This window comes from Xenopus laevis, chromosome 8S (genome assembly GCF_017654675.1).
Source record: "Xenopus laevis strain J_2021 chromosome 8S, Xenopus_laevis_v10.1, whole genome shotgun sequence".
Classification (NCBI taxonomy): Eukaryota; Metazoa; Chordata; class Amphibia; order Anura; family Pipidae; genus Xenopus; species Xenopus laevis.
Window position 1 is genome coordinate 13,356,500 of NC_054386.1, and position 21,839 is coordinate 13,378,338.

Below are 21,839 nucleotides of genomic sequence, written 5' to 3' on the forward strand. Positions count from 1 at the left end.
CAATACGGGGAATTCCAGTCACATTTGCATAAGAAATGGGAAAGTCCATTACTATAGAAGCGAGGTTGTCTGCTTTGAGGGGAGCTCGCCTGGGGCCGATAACCAGTGAAACGCAGGGTACCTCCCTGTCTGTCTCCCCGTCACACCGACACCTCACATCACAGCCTCCTTGCTCTCTTTGATCCTGAGAGGCACAGTCCTCCTGTGACGTACACGGCGCCGCGGCCAATGGGCATCCACCTGAGGTTCGGCTAAGGGGAACTGTATAAAATGAGCCGGGAAGGGAGCGCTAGTGAGAAGCTTGGGTAGCAGTGCACTAGATGGTACAGGAGAGGGACGGGAAGCTTAGCACAAGACGCTGTTCTTTTACCTGAGCGCTTGGGAGGTTTGGGCAGTGGCACATAAACTCCCATTCCAAGTTGTGTAAGAGTTTGTCGCCTCAGAATTACCAGTATTCATTCAATGCCCTGGGATAGAAGCGAATCACTGCGGGTGTCAGGCCATAGAGCGTTGGCAGGTGAGGGCACCGAGTACCCACAGACTGATCTGCCGAGCACAGTGTCCGGCCATTACTGACGCGCAATCCTGTCACTGTTATGAGGCAAGTTTAAGGCATTACAGGAGTAGTTCGGCTCCGCAGCCCAGGGGAGCGGAGAGTCCCACGTGATGGACCCCGCCAGGTCCCGGGCACCGATAGAACAGAGAGCGCTCAACTGCAACGGCTTCTTGCGGGAGGAGAAGGAGGAGGCGGCGGGGAGCCGGAGGGATGTGGGCGGCAGAGCTGACCAGACAATCCCGGATACCCGGAGAGAGGAGGACAACGAGCTCAATCTGCCGTCACTGGTCACGGCTTATGGCTCCATCCTCCGGGCACTGGGAGAGGATCCTGACCGGCAGGGATTGCGCAAAACCCCCTGGAGAGCAGCGACCGCCATGAAGTACTTCACTAAGGGATATCAGGAGACCCTGTCAGGTACATTCCCTCCCCCGCACTGGCGCCCCCTCAGCACTGGCGCCCCCCCCCACCTGCCTCTGTCTGTGTTACTGTCTGACTGGCTCCTCCTCACTGGCACCTCCTCCCCTTACTGGCTCACTATTACCTGTCTCTACTAACTAGCTACAGCTTCACCCAGTCTCTAGACCAGTGATCCTCAACCAGTAGCTCGTGAGTAACATGTTGCTCTCCAACCCCTTGGATGTTGCTCTCAGTGGCCTCAAAGCAGGAGCTTATTTTTGAATTCCAGGCTTGGAGGCAAGTTTTGGTTGTATAAAAACCAGGTTCACTGCCAAACAGAGTCTCAATGTAGGCTGACAATCCACATAGGGGCTACTAAATGGCAACTAAATCACAGCACTTATTTGGCACCCCAAGAAAAATTGTCATGCTTGTGTTGCTCCCCAACTCCTTTTACTTCTGAATGTTGCTCACGAGTTTAAAAGGTTGGAGAACCCTGCTCTAGTAACTAGCAACAGCATCGTCAAGTCTCTAGTAACTAGCAACAGCTTCATCCGGTCTCAAGCAACTAGCAACAGCGTCACCCAGTCTCTAGTAACTAGCAACAGCATCGTCAAGTCTCTAGTAACTAGCAACAGCTTCATCCGGTCTCAAGCAACTAGCAACAGCGTCACCCAGTCTCTAGTAACTAGCAACAGCATCGTCAAGTCTCTAGTAACTAGCAACAGCTTCATCCGGTCTCAAGCAACTAGCAACAGCGTCACCCAGTCTCTAGTAACTAGCAACAGCGTCACCCAGTCTCTAGTAACTAGCAACAGCATCACCCAGTCTCTAGTAACTAGCAACAGCATCGTCAAGTCTCTAGTAACTAGCAACAGCTTCATCCGGTCTCAAGCAACTAGCAACAGCATTGTCCAGTCTCTAGTAACTAGCAACAGCATCATCCGGTCACTAGTAACTAGCAACAGCATCATCCGGTCACTAGTAACTAGCAACAGCGTCATCCGGTCACTAGTAACTAGCAACAGCGAGTCGTCTAGTCTCTAGTAACTAGCAACAGCATTGTCCAGTCTCTAGTAACTAGCAACAGCATCACCCAGTCTCTAGTAACTAGCAACAGCATCGTCAAGTCTCTAGTAACTAGCAACAGCTTCATCCGGTCTCAAGCAACTAGCAACAGCATTGTCCAGTCTCTAGTAACTAGCAACAGCATCATCCGGTCACTAGTAACTAGCAACAGCATCATCCGGTCACTAGTAACTAGCAACAGCATCATCCGGTCACTAGTAACTAGCAACAGCGTCATCCGGTCACTAGTAACTAGCAACAGCGAGTCGTCTAGTCTCTAGTAACTAGCAACAGCATTGTCCAGTCTCTAGTAACTAGCAACAGCATCACCCAGTCTCTAGTAACTAGCAACAGCATCACCCAGTCTCTAACAGCATCATCCAGTCTCTAGTAACTAGCAACAGCGTCACCCAGTCTCTAGTAACTAGCAACAGCGTCACCCAGTCTCTAGTAACTAGCAACAGCGTCACCCAGTCTCTAGTAACTAGCAACAGCGTCACCCAGTCTCTAGTAACTAGCAACAGCGTCACCCAGTCTCTAGCAACTAGCAATAGCATCGTCCAGTCTCTAGTAACTAGCAACAGCGTCACCCAGTCTCTAGTAACTAGCAACAGCGTCACCCAGTCTCTAGCAACTAGCAATAGCATCGTCCAGTCTCTAGTAACTAGCAACAGCGTCATCCGGTCTCTAGCAACTAGCAACAGCATCGTTAAGTCTCTAGTAACTAGCAACAGCATCGTCCAGTCTCTAGTAACTAGCAACAGCGTCATCCGGTCACTTGTAACTAGCAACAGTGTCATCTAGTAACTAGCAACAGCGAGTCTCTAGTAACTAGCAACAGCATTGTCCATTCTCTAGTAACTAGTAACAGCATCATCCAGTAGTAACTTGATCTGGCTAATTGTAAATTCTCCACTCAACGACACACACTATAAATTTAATTGCAGATAGTAATGGTGCACTTACAGTATAACAAATCAACAAAATAAGTGAAAGCAGCTAATGAAAATGGTATCTGGAAATGTCATGTATGCTCAGGGTTGTTGGGGCTCTACATAATGGGGTTTATGTGTGGTATACTATTGGATACTGGGAGTAACACCTCCCACTGATTGGTCCATAGCAAAACACAAAACAAAGGGTAACTTTCCCTCTCATAATGCAACTAGCTACTGTGTTTTACACACAGTAGCAAGATACTGGCTACAGAGACATTCTGAGAGGGAAAGTTACCCTTTGTTTTGTCTTTCGCTATGGACCAATCGAGTGGGAGGTGTTACTTTTCAGGAGAGAGTACAATTTGATTAAATGAAGGCCAAAGGTTTGTTGTTGCCCTAATGACCGTGGGGATGTGTAACTTGCCATGAACCTGTTGCTCATAGTTCTGTTTTTTTTCCCCAGACACTGCATACCTTTTTATATGGATTTATTTATTGGCTTCCTCACGTGTATCGTTTTCTATTAGAATAACAAATAGCGCTGATGAAGGGCTCAGGTGAAGCTGTCGCCTTGCCAAATAATGCTAAGAGATTTTCATTGTCATTAGTATCTTCATTGTAGTGTAGTGTAGAAACTTGTTCAAGTCTAACTGCCACACTGCACTGACATATTTATAAACTGTAAGTGACATTATTTCAGGGTATAGTTTATGCATCAAAGGGCAGTAGCATACAGGGCTTTTTTTTGCAGTTATAAAATAGGACAGTTTTATATGTGGCTGTTCACATGGGCCTTTATACATTACATTTTGGGCTAACTAACTATATTAGAAACAGCCTATTTATTTACCTAGTTTTTATTTTTACACACAGTGAGAGTGATTGCTGCCAGTTTCCTAAAGGCTGAACTCCACAGGCGTTGGATCATCTAATGGCGACAAAATGCATACGATAAGTCGGATGTAGTCTCAGGCGTAAAATATAATGGGACTGAACTAAAAGTGGCAGGTAAAAACCACATTCCATCTGACACAACTGTCAGATGTGAACCCAGAAAGCTGCGTCTTCATCCGACAGTCTTATCGTGTAGTTTTGACCTGCGACTTTTCGTCCAGTCCCATTATATTTTGACAGCTGCAGCTACATCCGACTTGTCACCGCAAGACGATCCGACGAAATTGCCTGTGGAGTTCAGCCCTAAAGGTCCATATGCCTTAGAGTGCCTTAAATATTTCTTAATTAAAGCAACAGTAAAAAAATGATGTTCTATTCATTGAGGTCATGCTGAAATGGGTATAAAGTCCAATTCAGTTCAATGGTAACATCAAGATCTTTTTACTAGGGATGTACCAAAGCCACTGTTTTGGATTCGGCCAAACCCCCAAATCCTTCACGAAAGATACCGAATCCTAATTTACATTTGGGGTGGGAAGTGGAAAACATTTTTACTTCCTTGTTTTGTGACAAAAAGTCACGTAATTTCCCTCCCTGCCCCACAAGTTGAATGCAAATTCAGTTCAGCCAGGCAGAAGGATTCGGCTGAATCCTGTTGAAAGAGGCCAAATCCCGAACCAAATCCTGGATTCGGTTCATCCCTACTTTTTATGCGCCTCTTAATCTTTTGTACACTGGTATTTTCTGTGGAGTGGAGGTCTTTTAAAGGAACAGTTCAGTATAAAAATAAAAGCTGGGTAAATAGACTGTGCAAAATTAAAATTATTTGTAATATAGTTAGTTAAGCCAAAAACATAATGTATAAAGGCTGGAGTGACTGGATGTCTAACATAACAGCCAGAACACTACTTCCTGCTTTTCAGCTCTCTAACTCTGAGTTAGTCAGTGACTATAAGGGGGCCACATGGGACATAACTGTTTGGTTACTGCCTGGTAAGAAAGGCAGGGGGGAAGGCAGTTTGGGGAGATTGTCGCTGCACAGAAGAGGCAATTAGTAGCCAGTTGACTAAATCTCCCCAAATCTGCCTGTGCTTGAACCCTTAATTTGTCTAGGCGCATACAATCACATGGAATCTGTTATCTGCCTGTCAAGATAGTTTTTCTCTGTTACCAGTATTTCCTGGGGATTAGCATAGTGTCAGGAGCCACTGCACAAGTTGCTTTTTTTTGGGCTAATAAAGGAGATAAGCTTACAAAAAAGAAATTGATATATTTGCCCTTTAAGTGAAGAGACCTCTGCATAGGGAAATTGGTAGAACTGCAAATATGTGTTGTCAACATTTCGACAATAGACAATACCCTTCAAAAAGGCAACAGAATGAATGTGAGATTTTCAGACCCCGTGTGGAGAGTCCCAACATTTTTCGTTCCAAGGAGATTGGTTGTTTGGTCGATTGGACAGATTAAAAGATTTCTGTCGGCTGCCGATAATATCTCTGCGTGTATCGCTGATCGTACGATTTTCAGTGGGAGACTGTCACCAGCTTTTGTCGGACGTAAACTTTCGTACGATTGCTGTCAGGGGCAGAACATCGGCTGATCTGTTCTTTTACTACTTTATTTGATCTGAATGGTTAGTGGCAGGTCGGGAGATGGGGAAGTCAGATTGTTCGTGGATTCGAACTATGGGATCTTTGCATCTATGGCCAGCTTAACACTCCCCAAAGGCTACAAGGATCCTCCTAGAGCTGAGCCTAAATCTTATCTAGCCCCCCCCCACCACCACCAAGCATAGATAATGGGTTATGATTCTCTGAAAAAACAAAATTCTAAATATAATTTTAAAATAATCCATGCCAGATCCATTCAGAATCTTTTTGCCAGATGTATTTTCGGTGACTGTTTCATTGACTAGAATAAAATTCTGGGAATGGTAGTTGCATGGAAGCTGTACTAGAATGATAATGAGAAGGAACACGGTTGCTATGTGGGGATGTATTAAATTCATGTGTCTCCATAACTGTAAGTGCAGAGAAACCATCTGTCTTTCTATTTTCCCTTTTATCCACTTGTCACTGTGTTGGGCTCATAAAAAAAAAAAAGCGTATGTGTTTTCTGTCCAGGAACATCTGGTGTTTGTTTAGTTAGACATGAAATGTTACCTCTTGGTTTTCAGATTTGATACTCTTTGTATTGGGGGATGATCACTGAGATGGAAACACGCAATGCTTTGGGATGAACCAATACAAACAAAGTACGTACTTTCAGATGGTTAGCTGGAATCATATTTAGGACCCGTCATTGCCTCGACGTTCTACCCATTTACTCTCAATTGCATTCGAATAGAAAATGGCAAATCTGTAACTGAAAGATGAACAACTCATAGACCCCCAGCTCTATGTCTATCAGCAGAAATTGTAGTTTAACAATAGCTGTAGAGCCATAGTGGCCTCATACTCAAATCCATTTATAGTCAATTTCCCAGTTTTAAAACCACACATATTTGTCATAAAGGAAACAATATAAAATATTTTGGCCAGTTACAATTAAAAAAAACAAACATCCCACAAAATAATAAATGAAGCCCACCATTCAGCTTTTTACTATTGCATATGAATAAAGCAGTTTCTCTAAAAATAACCAACAACCAGAGGATATTGTTTACCTTGTTGACTGCTCATTTCAATTCATTGCTCAGTTTCCAGTCCCACTAATTCATTCTAAAAGGAAAGGCAAATAGCACGTGGCATTCATGTTGGAATTTAATGTAATGAAAGAGATGAAAATGACACTGTTTTGCTTTTCCACGGTTACCAGGGCTAGCTGATGGCATACAGGGAATTATACTTTTCTGGTATCATATTGTGTCCTCTTCCACAAACCAGGTTTCCGAGATATGAGAGTGGGGGCTGTGAATAAATTAAGGGGGCTGAATCAAGGCACCAGTATTTCAATTTAACTCCTTGCCTGTCCTGCTACATATATATTACACATCTTCAGATTATTAAATGTGGCATGAGATAAATCTTTATTAATCCTTAGACTGTGAGCAATGTAGTCATAATGCTGTCACTGAAATGGGATTTGTTGCAACATTACAGAAACAGACTTTGGGTTTATTTTGGAGGCATGATGCTCTTATTTGTCAGCATCGACAAAAGTGACGAGACAGTAACACAAATGCAGGAATTGTGACATATACACAAATTTGTATTTAGATGTGCAAATCCCAAGAGATATGTTTGTGGTTATTCAGCAGGAAGGGGGTCTTAAGCTCCCCATAGACGCAACGATTCTTCTTGTCGAACAACCGATTTCAGGGAAGCCCGACCAATCCTTTGAAATTATCGTTCGGTTAGTGGGATTCAAACGATAGTACATCTTACGATTTTTCGGCCGACATCTGTTAGGAAATTGATCGGCCAGGTCAAAAAAATCTTTGTCGGCCCCTATCTATGTTTGCAGGGCCAAGCAGGCAGCTCCCTTTTGTTTTCCTGGCAAATTGGTCTTTTTAGTTGATGGTAAATTCGTACAATCGTTCTGAGAAGATCGTGGTCTCACGATCAGGATCTGATCTTTTAAAAATCTCAACATCTATGACCAGCTTAATTGTGACAAAGGTGGAAGATGAAGGTTTAAATCACTGGTTCATCCACTCAAAGACTTCTAAAAATTTCATTTATGAAATTACTGTGGTAGTGTTGGTGTAGGTTTAATGGGGGGGCGGGGTTGGGAATAATGCATTATAGAGAAGACCCTCAAGGGCAAATTTACTAAAGGGCGATGTGATTAACGCTGGTGAAAATTCACCAGCGTGACATCATATCAGAACTTCGCTGATTTACTAACGGGAGCATGCGAAAATTCGCTAGCGAAGGAGATAGATTGTAGCGGTACTCAAAAAACGCTGACGTCTTTTCCCTCGAAAAATTCAATTTTAAGTTTAAAATCAGAATTATTTAGTGCGAAAAAAACAAATTTTTCGAGATTTATTATACCCTGAGGCTGCAAAAAGCCAGAATCCGTATAGCCGCCATCTCAGACCTGCTGAGGTTGGATATAAATCATTGGGAAAGGTCCCTTTCCTATTTGGAGGTTTCTGTTGTCTGCACTGGATTTAGCCAGAAAATACAACCGTTTTAGGCTTTTTTGGGCAGAAATCCTAAAAATGTGGGCTTTTTCCCAAGGAAAAACAAAATCATACAATTTGGATTTTCGCTCAAATTTTCCCCCGATCCAATAGTATCAAGCTTTTTTAATAATTAATAAGGTCAAATTGTGGATTCTAGTTTGGTCTGACTTTTTTTTTTTTTTTTAAATAAAATAAGAAAAATTAGAATTTTGATAAATAACCAGTGTCGGCTGCTCAGTATATAAGGGGCTGTAGGGCATAAATGGACTACCTAGAGGTTAATAATGGACCGTCATTCATATATTCTCTGCCCTCAAACCAAATTGGCAGGCAATATGTGCCCCTATATGGGCATGTTAACAGCAATTAATATCTTGGTGAATTTTTAGAGAACAGAATATCACTGTTCTAGAATCCTATAATCAATTCCATATTTCTTTCTTTGCAGATGTATTGAATGATGCCATATTTGATGAGGACCACGATGAAATGGTGATAGTTAAAGACATTGACATGTTTTCCATGTGCGAGCATCATTTAGTCCCATTCATTGGAAAGGTAATATAGTGACTGCAGAAAGCTTTCAGTAATTATAATTAGTGCTGTTTTTTTTTAAATTGATTAAGAAATGACTTTCCCCTCTTTTGTTACACATCTCTTTTCCAACAGCCCCATAATTATAAGAAACAAAGTTATACCTGTTTATTGAGCTGTGTTCTGGGAAGGAAATAAATGATACGTTTAGCTTTGCTTTTTTGTTTATTTTTCATTTTCTCTACCTGAAATAAAAGCAATGTTTTAAGGGGAAAAAAAAAGATTAAAAGTATTTGTATTAAACCCACAATGTTTAATCTGAAAGGCTACACAGATTAACATAGATACAGAAGTAACACAAGCACTGACAAAATACTCTATGTTTAATTGTCTTTATATGATAGGAATCCAGTGCTGCCGTCTCCAATAGAAAAAGGCAACTGGATCACTTTCCCTTCAGCATTTCCCCTTTAAATTATGTGCATTAAATTATATACATTATTAAACAAAAGTGCAATATATTCTGCACAAAACCCATGTTGGTTTGAACCTCTTCCAGCTTGTGGCCACAAGTATTGGCTGCACAGAGGCATTGCTGCAGCAGCAAATAATAGAACTCTCTATCTCTATTAATAGGGAGGCACAGATAGAGAGAACTTGGTTTTCAAAATGAATCCCCACCCCCATGAGACTGACAGTTGGCTTACTGGGCTTTGATTTGAATAACCAATTAGCTGAAGATGGGTTTTTGTGTAACGTCCCATTAAGCCTGTTAATTAAAATATAATGCAGGGTAACAATGGATAACATTTCAGCTCCCCTATGGGCGTATTTATCAAAAATTGAATTTTTCCTTTGAATATACTTCCAATTAAAAAAAAAACTCTAATGACTTTTTATTTATTAAACAATCTGAATATAAAAACCTCAATTGAATTGTGAAAAAATACTTGAAAGACTCGAGTTCTGCCTACCCCTAGTTCCGGCCCTGGACAAAGCCCATTGAGTGCTTAATAAATACCAAACATTTGAGTTTTTGAAAATATAATTCTAATTTGTGAATTTTTGTGCAAACAAATTTTGAATTGTGGTACAAATTAAAATATGAATGTTGATAAAACACCTCCTTATTCTTAGCAAAAACTGATTAATACTGATGAATAATCTTTGGGAGAAAAAGGAAGCAACAATACTGTCCTGGTTCTTTGCTGTTTTTGTGACCTGGCCTTTCCTTCTATCTGTGGCTGATCTAATAGCTACTGACATTTTTAAATTAAAAAAACATTTCTTAACGAAAACAGAGCCTGAGGGTTAACTCTGATATTAAACCAAATTACTCCCTTCTAGAGACCTTATCAAGGGGTCAAATTAGACTAGATTAGCCTAGACAGGCTTGATCTTTTTCTGTTTCCAATTTGGGCATCTCTGACATCTCAGACATGTAGAAAGGCAACATAAAGTGGGTTGAATCCGTACAGTGATAATCCATGAGTAACCATTGTAATATCTTGTTTAGGGTCAGAGCACACAGGCAGATTCAGGGAGATTAGTCACCCGGCAACAAATCTCCTCTTCTTCGGGCGACATCTCCCCGAACTGCCTCCCCTGCATTCCCGCTGGCTAAAATGTAAATCGCCGGCAGGATGGTACTCGGTGTGAGTCGTCTTCCAAAGTCGCCAGACAAGCAATCTCCCTAAATCTGCCAGTGTGCCCTGACCCTTAAAGGAGAACTAAAGCCTGACTAAAGAAGTAGCTAGAAATGTTGTACATTATGTTTTGGGCCTGTGTACCAACCCAAGGCAACTACAGCCCTTTAGCAGTAAAGATCTGTGTCTCCAAAGATGCCCCAGTAGCTTCCCATCTTCTTTTCACTGCACATGCTCTGTGCTGCTGTCACTTACTGAGCTTAGGGACCCACTCACAAGATACAGTACACATTGAATAGAAATGCAACAAATCCACTATTTTGGATTCGGCCGAAACCGGCTACAAAAGGCCGAATCCTGGATTCGGTGCATCCCTAGTTACAATATAAGGCCAATTAGTAATTAATACAGATAATTACTACATGGCAGCACAGAAATAAGTGCAATTAGCATTCAGCCCTGTAGCATGAGCTTATATTACAGGCCAAACTCATTTTCTGCTGAATAATTAGTGACGACCCCTAAGCTTAGCTTCTCAACAGCCAATCAGAGCCCACTGAGTATGTGAGTATCACAGACACTTTCCAAGATGGTGACCCCCTGTGACAAGTTTGAAGTCCTGGATCATTGCTGCTATTGACAAGCTGAAACTTTAGGCTGGTGCAATGAGTTCAGTATATAAAATATGGAATTTTTAGCCACATTCATTTTTAGGGTTTCCTTCTCCTTTTAAAGCTGTTTATGTTTTACATATATTCTCTCAGTGAAGTAGTCAGAGTATAGCTCAGTTCAGGCAGATTGTGCTGTTTTTTTCCATTTACTGAACACTAGGATTCCAGTTCTGCAGCTGTTTATGGAGAAGCAATAGGGCAACTCCTATTGAGAAGTGGATTATAATCTTTCACAGCAGAAAAATGGAAACATAAAGGCATTTTCCATCCACCAGGCTACCTCACTCATCTTAATTTAGCAAACAGAAATGGTGTATTAGTCCTTTTATTTAGGAAGTAAGACATTTTCCTTAAACAAATATTGAACTCCGTCAGTGAACCCCTGGGGTCCCATTTATCTCAAGGGCCTCCCAGCATTTGCAGGGTCCTCTTCCTCTATATGTGTGCCCCTGAAGTCAATCATTCAGTCAACATACTGAAGGCATTTTTGTGTGGTTACATACTACTTGACTATTCTGTCTCCGATATACAGTATCAATTTTCAGGGGATACAAAAATATCCTCCATAAGTGAAAAAATAGTATCATAGGGTGATTTTAGTAAGTGAATAAAAAAATTGCAAAAAAATGAAAAATGGAAAAAAATAAAAAAGGAAAATTATAAAACTTTAAAAAAAGAAAAAAAGTGTCAAAATAGGATCCACACTTCACAGCGCTGCCGATGGCTTGTATTGTAATTTCGTGAAAACCAGAACTTAAAACTGCACTATTCCCGGTGTTATATTATACTCACAAGACATGAGTTAATGCAGGTGTTGGATATATTAGATGATTTGTTTGCTCCCAATCTTCTTTGTACCTTGCTTGGGCATAAAGGCTGTGTGGAGGAGGGGGAAAGATGGCAGTCAGCGAAACGCGTTAGCAAGGACTACCAATTTTGGGAGCTGCGGAAGCGTCACTTTTTTTTTATGCCCAAGCAAGGAACAAAGAAGATTGGGAGCAGAGCAAATCCTCTATATATCCAACGCCTGCATTAACTCATGTTTTGTGAGTATAATATACCACCGGGAATAGTGCGGTTTTAAGTTCTGGTTTTCACTAAATTACAATACAAGCCTTCGGCAGCACTGTGGAGTGTGGATCCTATTTTGACACTTCTTTTCTCATTTTTTTTCTTTTTTATAGTTTTTGTAATTCTCCTTTATTTTTTTTTGCAATTTTTTTTATTCACTTACTAAAATCACCATATGATACTATTTTTTCACTTATGGAGGATTAAATATATAAGAAGCACCAAGGGTGTCCCTTTTTTTTTTTTTTTATAAAATACACTATATTATTTGTATTTTCTGTTTTTTCCCCTCAATAATCTGTGGTTTTTGAGGCAGCGATCCAATCTTTTATATTGTCTTTTTTGTGGGCAGAGGAGAGCCCTAGTGATCGCTGGACTGGGAAAACAACGCTCCGGAGATTCGAACTTGTAATTTGACAATTTTCAGGGGTTCAGACCACTGCATATTAATGTGATTATCACAATTCTGCAGATTTTGCTCAGTATTCATTTGGGTTGTGAAACATGCAAATGACATACCAATAAATATATTCGGGAACAAATACGCCAATGCAGGAACTATGCTGCTATATTATTTATTTAAGTGTTAAATAAATAATGTAGCAGCATAGTTCCTGCATTGGCGTATATATTGGAATATATTTATTGGTATGCAACCTCACTTGATCTGAGGACATAAAGTTTGGGAACCGGATATCGGAATCACAACCTGATCCAGCAATTCCTGTATTATTAAACATGCAAATGACATTTGTGTGTTTTGTAACATTTGTAGGTACACATAGGATATCTTCCAAACAAGCAGGTGCTTGGCCTCAGCAAACTTGCCAGGTGAGTGACACATTTGTCAGATTTTAATGTTTAATCTTTGATTTTAAAGCCATGACAGAACTCTTATTTAAAGGGGTTATTTATCAAAACCCTATATGTTGTCTCTATTTTCTGAAAATCACCAATTCACATGGACTTCCCCCCCCCCTATTTATCAATAAATTTTCATAAAAATTTCTTGTGCGGGAAAAAGACTGAATAAAACTGTGAAAAAATCCAAATCGTATGATTTATTTTCTGATTTGTCGCTCAAAAACTGTGAGTTTGTCAGATTTGACATCTGAAACCTGCGACTTTTTTGGATTTGACGCCCAAAACCTCAAAATCTTCAGATTATTGAACGAAACCCAGCGCAGATCAGGATGTTTGCAAAAGGTCAATGGGACATCTGCCATTGGCTTCTACATGAACTCAGCAGGTCCGAGATGGAGTACTTTTTTTATTCAGACTTTTAACACCGTCTGGGTTTAATAAGTCTTGAAAAAAAAGTTTATTTTTTTCCTATGAAAAATTTGTATTTTTCCCCTTTAAAAGTCCGACCATAAAAAAAAATCGTAATTTAATAAATAACCCCACTAAGTATCTTTGAAAAGTTGTAATTCAGCCACATCTTCAATGTGCTACTGCATGTAAAAATGGACCGAGCCAGTAGCCTATATACAGTAAAGTCATGTGTATCTTTATTGATTTGTTTTGCTCTCAAATAAATATACTCCTAATTATGATGTACAGGCAACCTGTAACTATCTGTGCTAGTCTTTCTGGGTGCAGGGGAAGAAAAAAAGATGCCATCGTAGGAGCTGATCCATGGCCTGCTTTTTTCTGCAGGCCGAGATCAGCCCTCATGTGGCATTGGCTTTAGTGCACTGCCGGTATTAGCCAGATGTGGGATTTCCTGAGCTGATAGTACTGCAAGTAGAAGCAGCTGCTTAAAGGAACATTAACACCAAAAAAAAACCTACGTTGGCCTAAAGTAATGAAAATATAATGTATTGTTGTGCTGCACTGGTAAAACTGACGTAATTGTTTCAGAAACACTACTATAGTTTCCATAAACAAGCTGCTGTGTAGCCATGGGGCAGCCATTCAAGCACAGGATACACAGTAGATAACAGATAAGTACTACTATAGTTTACATAAACAAGCTGTGTAGCCATGGGGGCAGCCATTCAAGCACAGGATACACAGTAGATAACAGATAAGTACTACTATAGTTTATATAAACAAGCTGCTGTGTAGCCATGGGGCAGCCATTCAAGCACAGGATACACAGTAGATAACAGCTAAGTACTACTTTAGTTTATATAAACAAGCTGCTGTGTAGCCATGGGGGCAGCCATTCAAAGCTGAAAAAGGAGAAAAGGCACAGGATACACAGCAGATTACAGATACGATTGGTAGTATACAATAGGATTCTTCAGAACTTATCTGTTATCTACTCGATGTCCTGTGCTTTAATGGCTTCCACCATGGCTACACAGCAGTTTGATTATATAAACTATAGTTGTTTTTCTAAAGCAAACACACCAGTTTTGTCAGTGCAGGGCACCAGTAGATTATAATGTCTTTCCTTAAAACACTTTCATTTTTTGGTGTTACTGATTATTTAATACAGCACAGATTTGGGTTTGCAAGTGCCACAGTAACCATGCAAGGTGGCAGCCATCCACATGTTCTGTTCTCTTCTGTTCAGTCTTTGTTCATCTTATGCTGAAAGAAAGATTATTTGCTTAAGATTTTCCCGTTTTTGCTACATTTGACCTACTCAGTGTTGGCTCTTTCCAATTAAGTTTGACATTTACTATTACAGTAGCATGCAGGGAAAGAGAATAGGTCAGTATTAAAGTAGGCACAGAGTGGCAATGTTATAGAATTCAAGTTTGTAGTCATTTTCACAAGAAATCAGTCCTGCTCTTTTACTAATATTGAGCAGATTTGCATATACCCATAGCAACCAATATGTGACTACGTATGTTAAGCCGGCTGCTCAAAGAATTAAAATTTAAAAAAAAAAAAAACTTTGGTTGCCATGGATTATTGCACTATATGTAAAATGTGCTAAATATTGGTAGATGCCTCCTCTTATGATTACAGGTATCCTTGTATTTTTCTGCAGATCATTTTTTTTATATAATGCAAACCCTCTATAAATGCATCTTTGTGTTTATTCTCACAATGCTAAAGAGTGGTCCAGTGAAAGAAAGGGAGAATCATCTTTTTCAGTAAAGAAAATGTATTCTACTTGTATTTAAAGGACACAATATTGTATTAATTTAGTAGTCAAAGGTTCCTTAAATGTTGATTTGCCGCAGGGAAGTTCAAAGAGTTGGACAGGACACAGCTTGAAAGTCATTTATGTCATCTTACAAACCATATTAAATAACCAGATGCTTGTTTTCAAATACCAGTAAACACTACCCTTGTCTTCTATGGGTTTCAATACCTGGGGTATACTTTGTATCGGTTGTTATCTACCATTGCTTTAGACTAGGGCCACCCCCCCCAAAATCAGTCTGCTGAAATCCGCAGTCCACACAAAATGCAAAAGTCTTCTGTTTCTACACCGAAATCCATAGATTATGTTCATGATAGAGCCGACGCAACAGTTCTGGATGCGAAAAAGAAGGAGGCTAATGCCTGGGGCTGAAATCGACATGAGCGTTTTTAGGAGGCTGATATTTGGAGACTATTTGCAATTAGTTTTTATTTTTTATAATTTGTAGTTTTTGAGTTATTTAGGTTTTTATTCAGCAGCTCTCCAGTTTGCAGTATTAGCAATCTGGTTGCTAGGGCCCAAATTACACTAGAAACCATGCACATCAATATGACTAGCAGACGGCCTGGATAGAGAGATCCGTAATGAAAATGTGGCAATAACAATACATTTGTAGCCTTACAGAGCATTTGCTTTTTTGAGGGATGCACTGAATCCACTATTTTGGATTCGGCCGAATCCTTCGTGAAAGATTCCGTAACGAATCTGAATCCTAATTTGAATATGCAAATTATATGCAGGAAAGGAAAAAGTGGAAAAAAAAATTTTACTTCCTTATTTTGTGACGAAAGTCACAATTTGCATATGCAATTTAGGGTTCGGTTCGGCCAGGCACAAGGATTTGGCTGGATTCCGAATCCTGCTGAAAAAGGCGAACCCTGAGCCGAATCATGGAATCCTCCGTGCATCCCTATTTTTTTTTTTTAGATGGGGGTCAGTGACCCCCTTATGAAAGCTGGACAAATCCAAAAGAAGGCAAATAATTCAGAAACTTTAAAGAAAAAATGGAAAGTTGTGTAATATTAGCTATTCTATAACTATATACTAAAAGTTAACCACCCCTTTAAACCAAGAGCAAAGTTCAAGTCTATGATACACTGAATTATCTTAGAAAATGAAAGCAGTTATTGGTGCAGCTTTAGGTAACTCTTCACCACCCTTCCTGGGCACAGTTGTAGAAGATTCAATGCATTGTATCAGGCAACTGAATGCAAATACCTAGATGAAACATTTATGTGGGCACTGTAACAATCACTAAGGGGCTGATTCACTAAGGGTCGAATATCGAGGGTTAATTAACCCTCGATATTCGACTAGGAATTGAAATCCTTCGACTTCGAATATCGAAGTCGAAGGATTTAGCGCAAATACTGCGATCGTACGATCGAAGGATTATTCCTTGGATTAAAATCCTTCGAATCGTTCGATTCGAAGGATTTAATCGAACGATCGAAGGAATATCCTTCGATCAAAAAAACTTAGGAAAGCCTATGGGGACCTTCCCCATAGGCTAACATTGACTTCAGTAGCTTTTAGATGGCGAACTAGGGGGTCGAAGTTTTTTTTAAAGAGACAGTACTTCGACTATCGAATAGTCGAACGATTTTTACTTCGAATCCTTCGATTCGAAGTCGTGGTCGAAGTAGCCCAAAAAATACTTCGAAATTCGAAGTTTTTTTACTTCGAATCCTTCACTCGAATTCAGTGAATCGGCCCCTAAATGAGAGTAGAAAATATGACAAAAACATCATGAGAAAAGACTGTAACCTCTCCCAGTCCCTTGGCATTAATCAGTATGAGCTCCAGTTAACTGCTTGGGACATTTGTAATCCTCAGTAACTCGGATTAGAGCACAATATAAGGTACTGGATAATCACTGACATTATGTGTTTACTGCTTGATTAATGCAGGGAACTCAACTGGTCTCAGCACAGTCTGTACAAAATGCCTTTGGTTCTGAATGTAAGGAAAACGGAAAGGGAATCCTACAATTTCACTTTTAGTATGGAATGCAGATCATGTTCTCTAATCATATGGGGTCTCATGACCTATAATAGATTTTGCTGTAGGAACCCATCATTTCTAGTTATGCCTATTTGTACAAGCACAGATTCACTGGATGAAGTATATTAGTGGGGCAGATAATAGGTGTGCCTGGTGGATTACTGTAACAATGTTCTATAGCCATATCACTAATAAATCATTTCTTTTGTTGTAAGGATTGTGGAAATATACAGCAGAAGATTACAAGGTAAGGAACTTGACATGATACACCCTTATTGCTTATGACACAGATAATACACTGCCAGACACTTGCTCATTTGTCACAATAGTGGTTCATCACCTGTGTAATACGTCAGATTCTCTAAATCCTTAATGACAACAAAGATAACAAATGTATCAACAAAATGTATCAATTTAGAACAGTTAAAATGAAACATTATATTTCAATATTAGAAAAATAGTCACAAATAGAAAGTAATTGCAAAATGTCTTTATTTCTGGTGCTCTATCTGAAATCAGCTGAACTAAAAAAAAGTGTTTGAAGGTGAAAAAACCCTTTAAGGGTTAAGGTGGCCATACACGGAGAGATCCGCTCATTTGGCGATGTCGCCAAACGAGCGGATCTCTCCCCAATATGCCCACCTTGAGGTGGGCAATATCGGGATGATCCGATCGTGGGCCCTAGGGCCCAACAATCGGATCCTAATGAATAGCAATGGGCGGTCGGATCGCGGGACCGCATCTACGAATAGATGCAGCAGCGATCCGACGGGATTTTTCGTCCCATACGATCGAGATAGATCTCGATCGGTGAAGCCCGTCGGGGGGCCCCATACATGGGCCAATAAGCTGCCGACATGGTCTGTCGGCAGCTTTTATCGGCCCGTGTATGGCCACCTTTAGTTCACACGAGGAGATTCGGGGAGATTTTTGTTTATTCTATAGTCGCCCGAAGTTGCCTGTGTGCGACTTTTCATTGTAGCCTATGGGAAAAAACACAGGCAGTTCAGGGAGATAGTCGCTCAGAAGACAAGGCGATTAGTCACCAGGAAACAAAATCTCCCTGAATCTCCTCGTGTGAGCGAACCCTAAATCACGAAACGATTTGTCCTGCGTTATTTGCCCAGATCTAAAAGTTTAAAACATATCGGATATAAAATAATGTTCCGTTTATCTATCAAATAACTAGGACCTTCATGTTCAGCCCAAAAGTGCTGGTTTAGTTTCTGGTTAGTTCAACTATAGCTCTCGCACACCCTTAGTAAATTAAAGTAACTTCGCAATAAACACGCAAGGCAGCTTGCTTGCAATTATCCTGTGTGCCTTGGGATTCTTTCTGTTAGGTTCTGATTAGATCAGGCATGGTAAAAAAAAATGACCATAGCAACTGTTCATTGATTTGAATAAGGGACTGTAATATGAATAGGAGAGGGCCTAAATAGAGAGAAGAGAGATAACAAGTAGCAATAACAATACATTTGTGTGTTTGTTTTTCATATGGAGTCATTGAACCCCTTTTGAAAACTGGAAAGAGTCCAAAGAAAAAGGCAAATAATTAAAAAAAACTATAACGTATTAAAAGTTATCTTAAAGATAAACCACCCCTTTTAGAAGCCAATATAGTATTTTATATTATAATTTTGGAATTGTTCATACCATGGACAGCTAACAAGGCTTTTTCTGTAGAGAGAGAGTGCGCTATAAAGCTCTACTGTTTTGCATATGTTTTACATAATATCAGGGCCAGGCCTGCCAGTTACCCTAGTCATGCGCTGAAGCACAAATACACGCCCCAAAAAGAAGAGACTGTTGGAGAGCGGGGGACAGACATGGGGTAGTCAACAGAAGGTACATGGCTGGCGCCCCCTAGCTTTTGAGCCCTAGGCACATGCCTACCTTGTCTACCCCTAGTTCCGGCCCTGCATGATATTGATGGGACGTTCCCATAACTGCACTGGCCCATGAAAGTACTGCCAGAAGTGACCATACCTATTTTTATTTTGGTCGCAATGGACATTGGAAGAACTTACTTTTATTTATTTGCTATTTTTGCAGTTCAAGAACGCCTTACAAAACAAATCGCCAAAGCAATTACAGAAGCCGTACATCCCTCTGGGGTTGGAGTGGTGATCGAAGCAACGTAAGTTGGTACATTATTTTTAAACATATAAGCAAAAGGAGTAAAATCACATTTCATCCAAATAAATTCATACAGAGTTTTAGTCATGTTCATTTTTTTTTATGTGTCATTACATTGGTAATGCAATGTTATAACTTAACCACATGGGACATTTTGCCTTTCTTTGTGCACTTCTTCTTCTGTATAATAAGTTCCTCCCCCATAACATAGACTTAAGTAAATATGGAGAAACTTATGATACTGTATATAGAGAAGGGACTATTTCAGCCCAATTCCTCTCTGCTCTTCATGCATTGAGGAATATAGAAAAATACGGATCCGCACACACTTTATCTTCAAGCAGATGGGGGTTAACCCAAGTTTATTGTGCCACCACTAAGATCAACGTTTCGGGGGGGGGTTTACCCACCCTTCATCAGGAAGCAGAGGAGTAAATATACAGGAGTGCGGTGGTGAGAATTTTTATATACTTCATGCATTGAGCCATAAGTGATAAAAGGTAATCAAATCAGTCTTCATCTAATGAATAACATGCAGTTCCTAATGATTGGAAAGTTCATATAATATATTTTAACATTTCTTTTAGGCACATGTGCATGGTAATGCGAGGTGTCCAGAAAATGAACAGTAAAACTGTAACAAGTACCATGCTCGGGGTCTTTCGGGAAGATCCAAAGACTCGGGAAGAGTTCTTAATGCTCATCAGAAGTTGATTCCCATGCCAAAGGCCTCCACCTGCTCAAAACGTTGTATTGTATACTGGAACTGTCTGATTGTATTTACACCTGGCTGCATTGTTTGTCCTGTCTGTTTAAAAAAACACAGTGGCTAGCCACAAAGCATAAGGGTAGTGACACACGGGGGAAATTTGTCTCCAGTGATTTTTAAAAAGTGAGTTTCGGCAACAAGGTGATCATCTTTTTGCAAGCAAAGATTTCAAGCAACTTCAGCCTCCGAGCGATTTGCATCCCATAGTGCACCACGGTGCTTTCTCCGCCCACTCGGGCTGGATGTTCTTCAACAAGATTAATGAGCCTATCTGTGTCAAAGAAATGCTTTAAAAAAGGCATTTTCTGCGACATATTGTGGCACGAGTATTATGCGTATCTTCGTATGCGAATGATGACTGAGCATGCGGTCGCTGTATCAAAAAAATGTCGCCCTAGAAATTACGTCCATACGTTCTGACATACTTGCTGCGCACACGAGAATTTGGATACTATCATGGCTACTAATCTCCTTGTGTATTTTACTATCACAGATTTTCACAACTTCTGAATAGCCATGCTATTTCTGATAAAATCACTCCAAAAAAAAGGGTTTCTGTTGGGACTACAGGTAATTTCAAATTGCATTGTGTGCAGTAGCTGGCAATTTACAATTATCTCTATGGCAAGACAAAACAAATGACTTTAACTCGCTTTTAAAAAATGCGGGCGACAAATCTCCCTGTGTGTCACTACGGTAAGGGCAGAGACACGTGCTCAGAATCGGGGAGATTATTCGCCCGGCAACAAATCTCCTCTTTTTTTGGGGCGACTAATCTCACCGAACTGCCTCCCGCCGCTAGAATGTAAATCGCCGGTGGGATGGCACTCTGAGCGATTCGTTTTCCGAAGTCGCCTGAAGTTTCCTCGTGAGGCAACTTCGGAAAACGAAACGCTCTTGAGTGCCATCACGCCGGCGATTTACATTTTAGCCGGCAGGAAGGCAGTTCGGGGAGATTAGTCGCACCGAAGAAGAGGAGATTTGTCGCCGGACGACTAATCTCCCCTAATCTAAACGTGTGTCTCTGCCCTAAGGGTAAGGGCGCACCTGGCGATGCGGGGAGATTTAGTCGCTTCTTCTTTGGGGCGACTAATCTCCCCGAACAGCTTCCCCGTCTTCTGCCGACTATAATGAAAAATTGTCTGCGGCACTTCGTAGTACGAAGACAGGGGGAAGCCGTTCGGGGAGATTAGTCGTCCCAAAGAAGAGGCGATTCGTCGCCAGGCGACTAAATCTCCCCAAATCGCCAGGTGTGCCCTTACCTTAAGGAGTATCTCCAGTAGATAAACTATCTTATCTTGACAAGCCTCTTTATATTTCATTCCTTGAAATGTTTCAGATTAAACAGTGGCTTTTAGTACAGCTGGAGAAACTACTCACTCCTTTGTGCAAAATCCCTGAGGTGTGTTTACATAGGTTTAGTATATATGTGTAATGTTTTGAATGATAAGCTTCTGTCTATATTCCTGTGATTAAGTGCCAGGCCATAAATGAAGATTATATGGAAATCCATTGTCTCTTTTAAGCACATTGCAAGGTTATAAGAGCACAAACCCCACGGCCCCATGTACTAGTTTTGCTGCAATATTGTGCACAGGCTCAGGGCCGCCATCAGGGGGGGACAGGGGGGACAAGCGTACCGGGCCCGGGCATGAAGGGGGGCCCGGCAGCGCTGCATTTTTTTGAAGATCCGGGCCCCCCTTACGAGCGCCCGAGCCGTACGTCTTGCCTCTTCAGTGCCGAATGCGGAAGTGCCGAAAAGCCGAAGCCGATGCGACGAAAAGACCCGAAGTCACGGAAAAAGCCGAAGTCCCGAAGTCACGAAGCGCCGAAAAGACCCGAAGTCACGAAAACAGCCGAAGTCCTGAAGCAGCGCAAAGACCCGAAGTCACGAAAACAGCCGAAGCCGAAG

At 40.9% G+C, this 21,839-nt stretch overlaps 1 protein-coding gene across 1 annotated transcript; it reads left to right on the forward strand.

Moving 5' to 3' along the window:
- Positions 1-271: 271 nt before the first annotated feature.
- On the forward strand, positions 272-20,095 carry LOC108699789 (GTP cyclohydrolase 1). Its single transcript, XM_018232356.2, has 6 exons — positions 272-973; positions 8,436-8,545; positions 12,685-12,740; positions 17,235-17,266; positions 19,075-19,159; positions 19,746-20,095. The coding sequence occupies exons 1-6, from the start codon at positions 667-669 to the stop codon at positions 19,870-19,872; spliced, it is 717 nt and encodes a 238-aa protein (XP_018087845.1). The 5' UTR covers positions 272-666; the 3' UTR covers positions 19,873-20,095.
- The last annotated feature ends 1,744 nt before the right edge of the window (positions 20,096-21,839 follow it).

What these genes read in the sequence shown, in the direction of transcription:
- LOC108699789 (XM_018232356.2), top strand. Translation starts at nt 667, where the DNA reads ATGGACCCCGCCAGGTCCCGGGCACCGATAGAACAGAGAGCGCTCAAC. An exon ending in TAGTCCCATTCATTGGAAAG is followed by an intron (nt 8,546 to 12,684) that starts GTAATATAGTGA and finishes TAACATTTGTAG; the next exon opens with GTACACATAGGATATCTTCC. An exon ending in GGAGTGGTGATCGAAGCAAC is followed by an intron (nt 19,160 to 19,745) that starts GTAAGTTGGTAC and finishes CATTTCTTTTAG; the next exon opens with GCACATGTGCATGGTAATGC.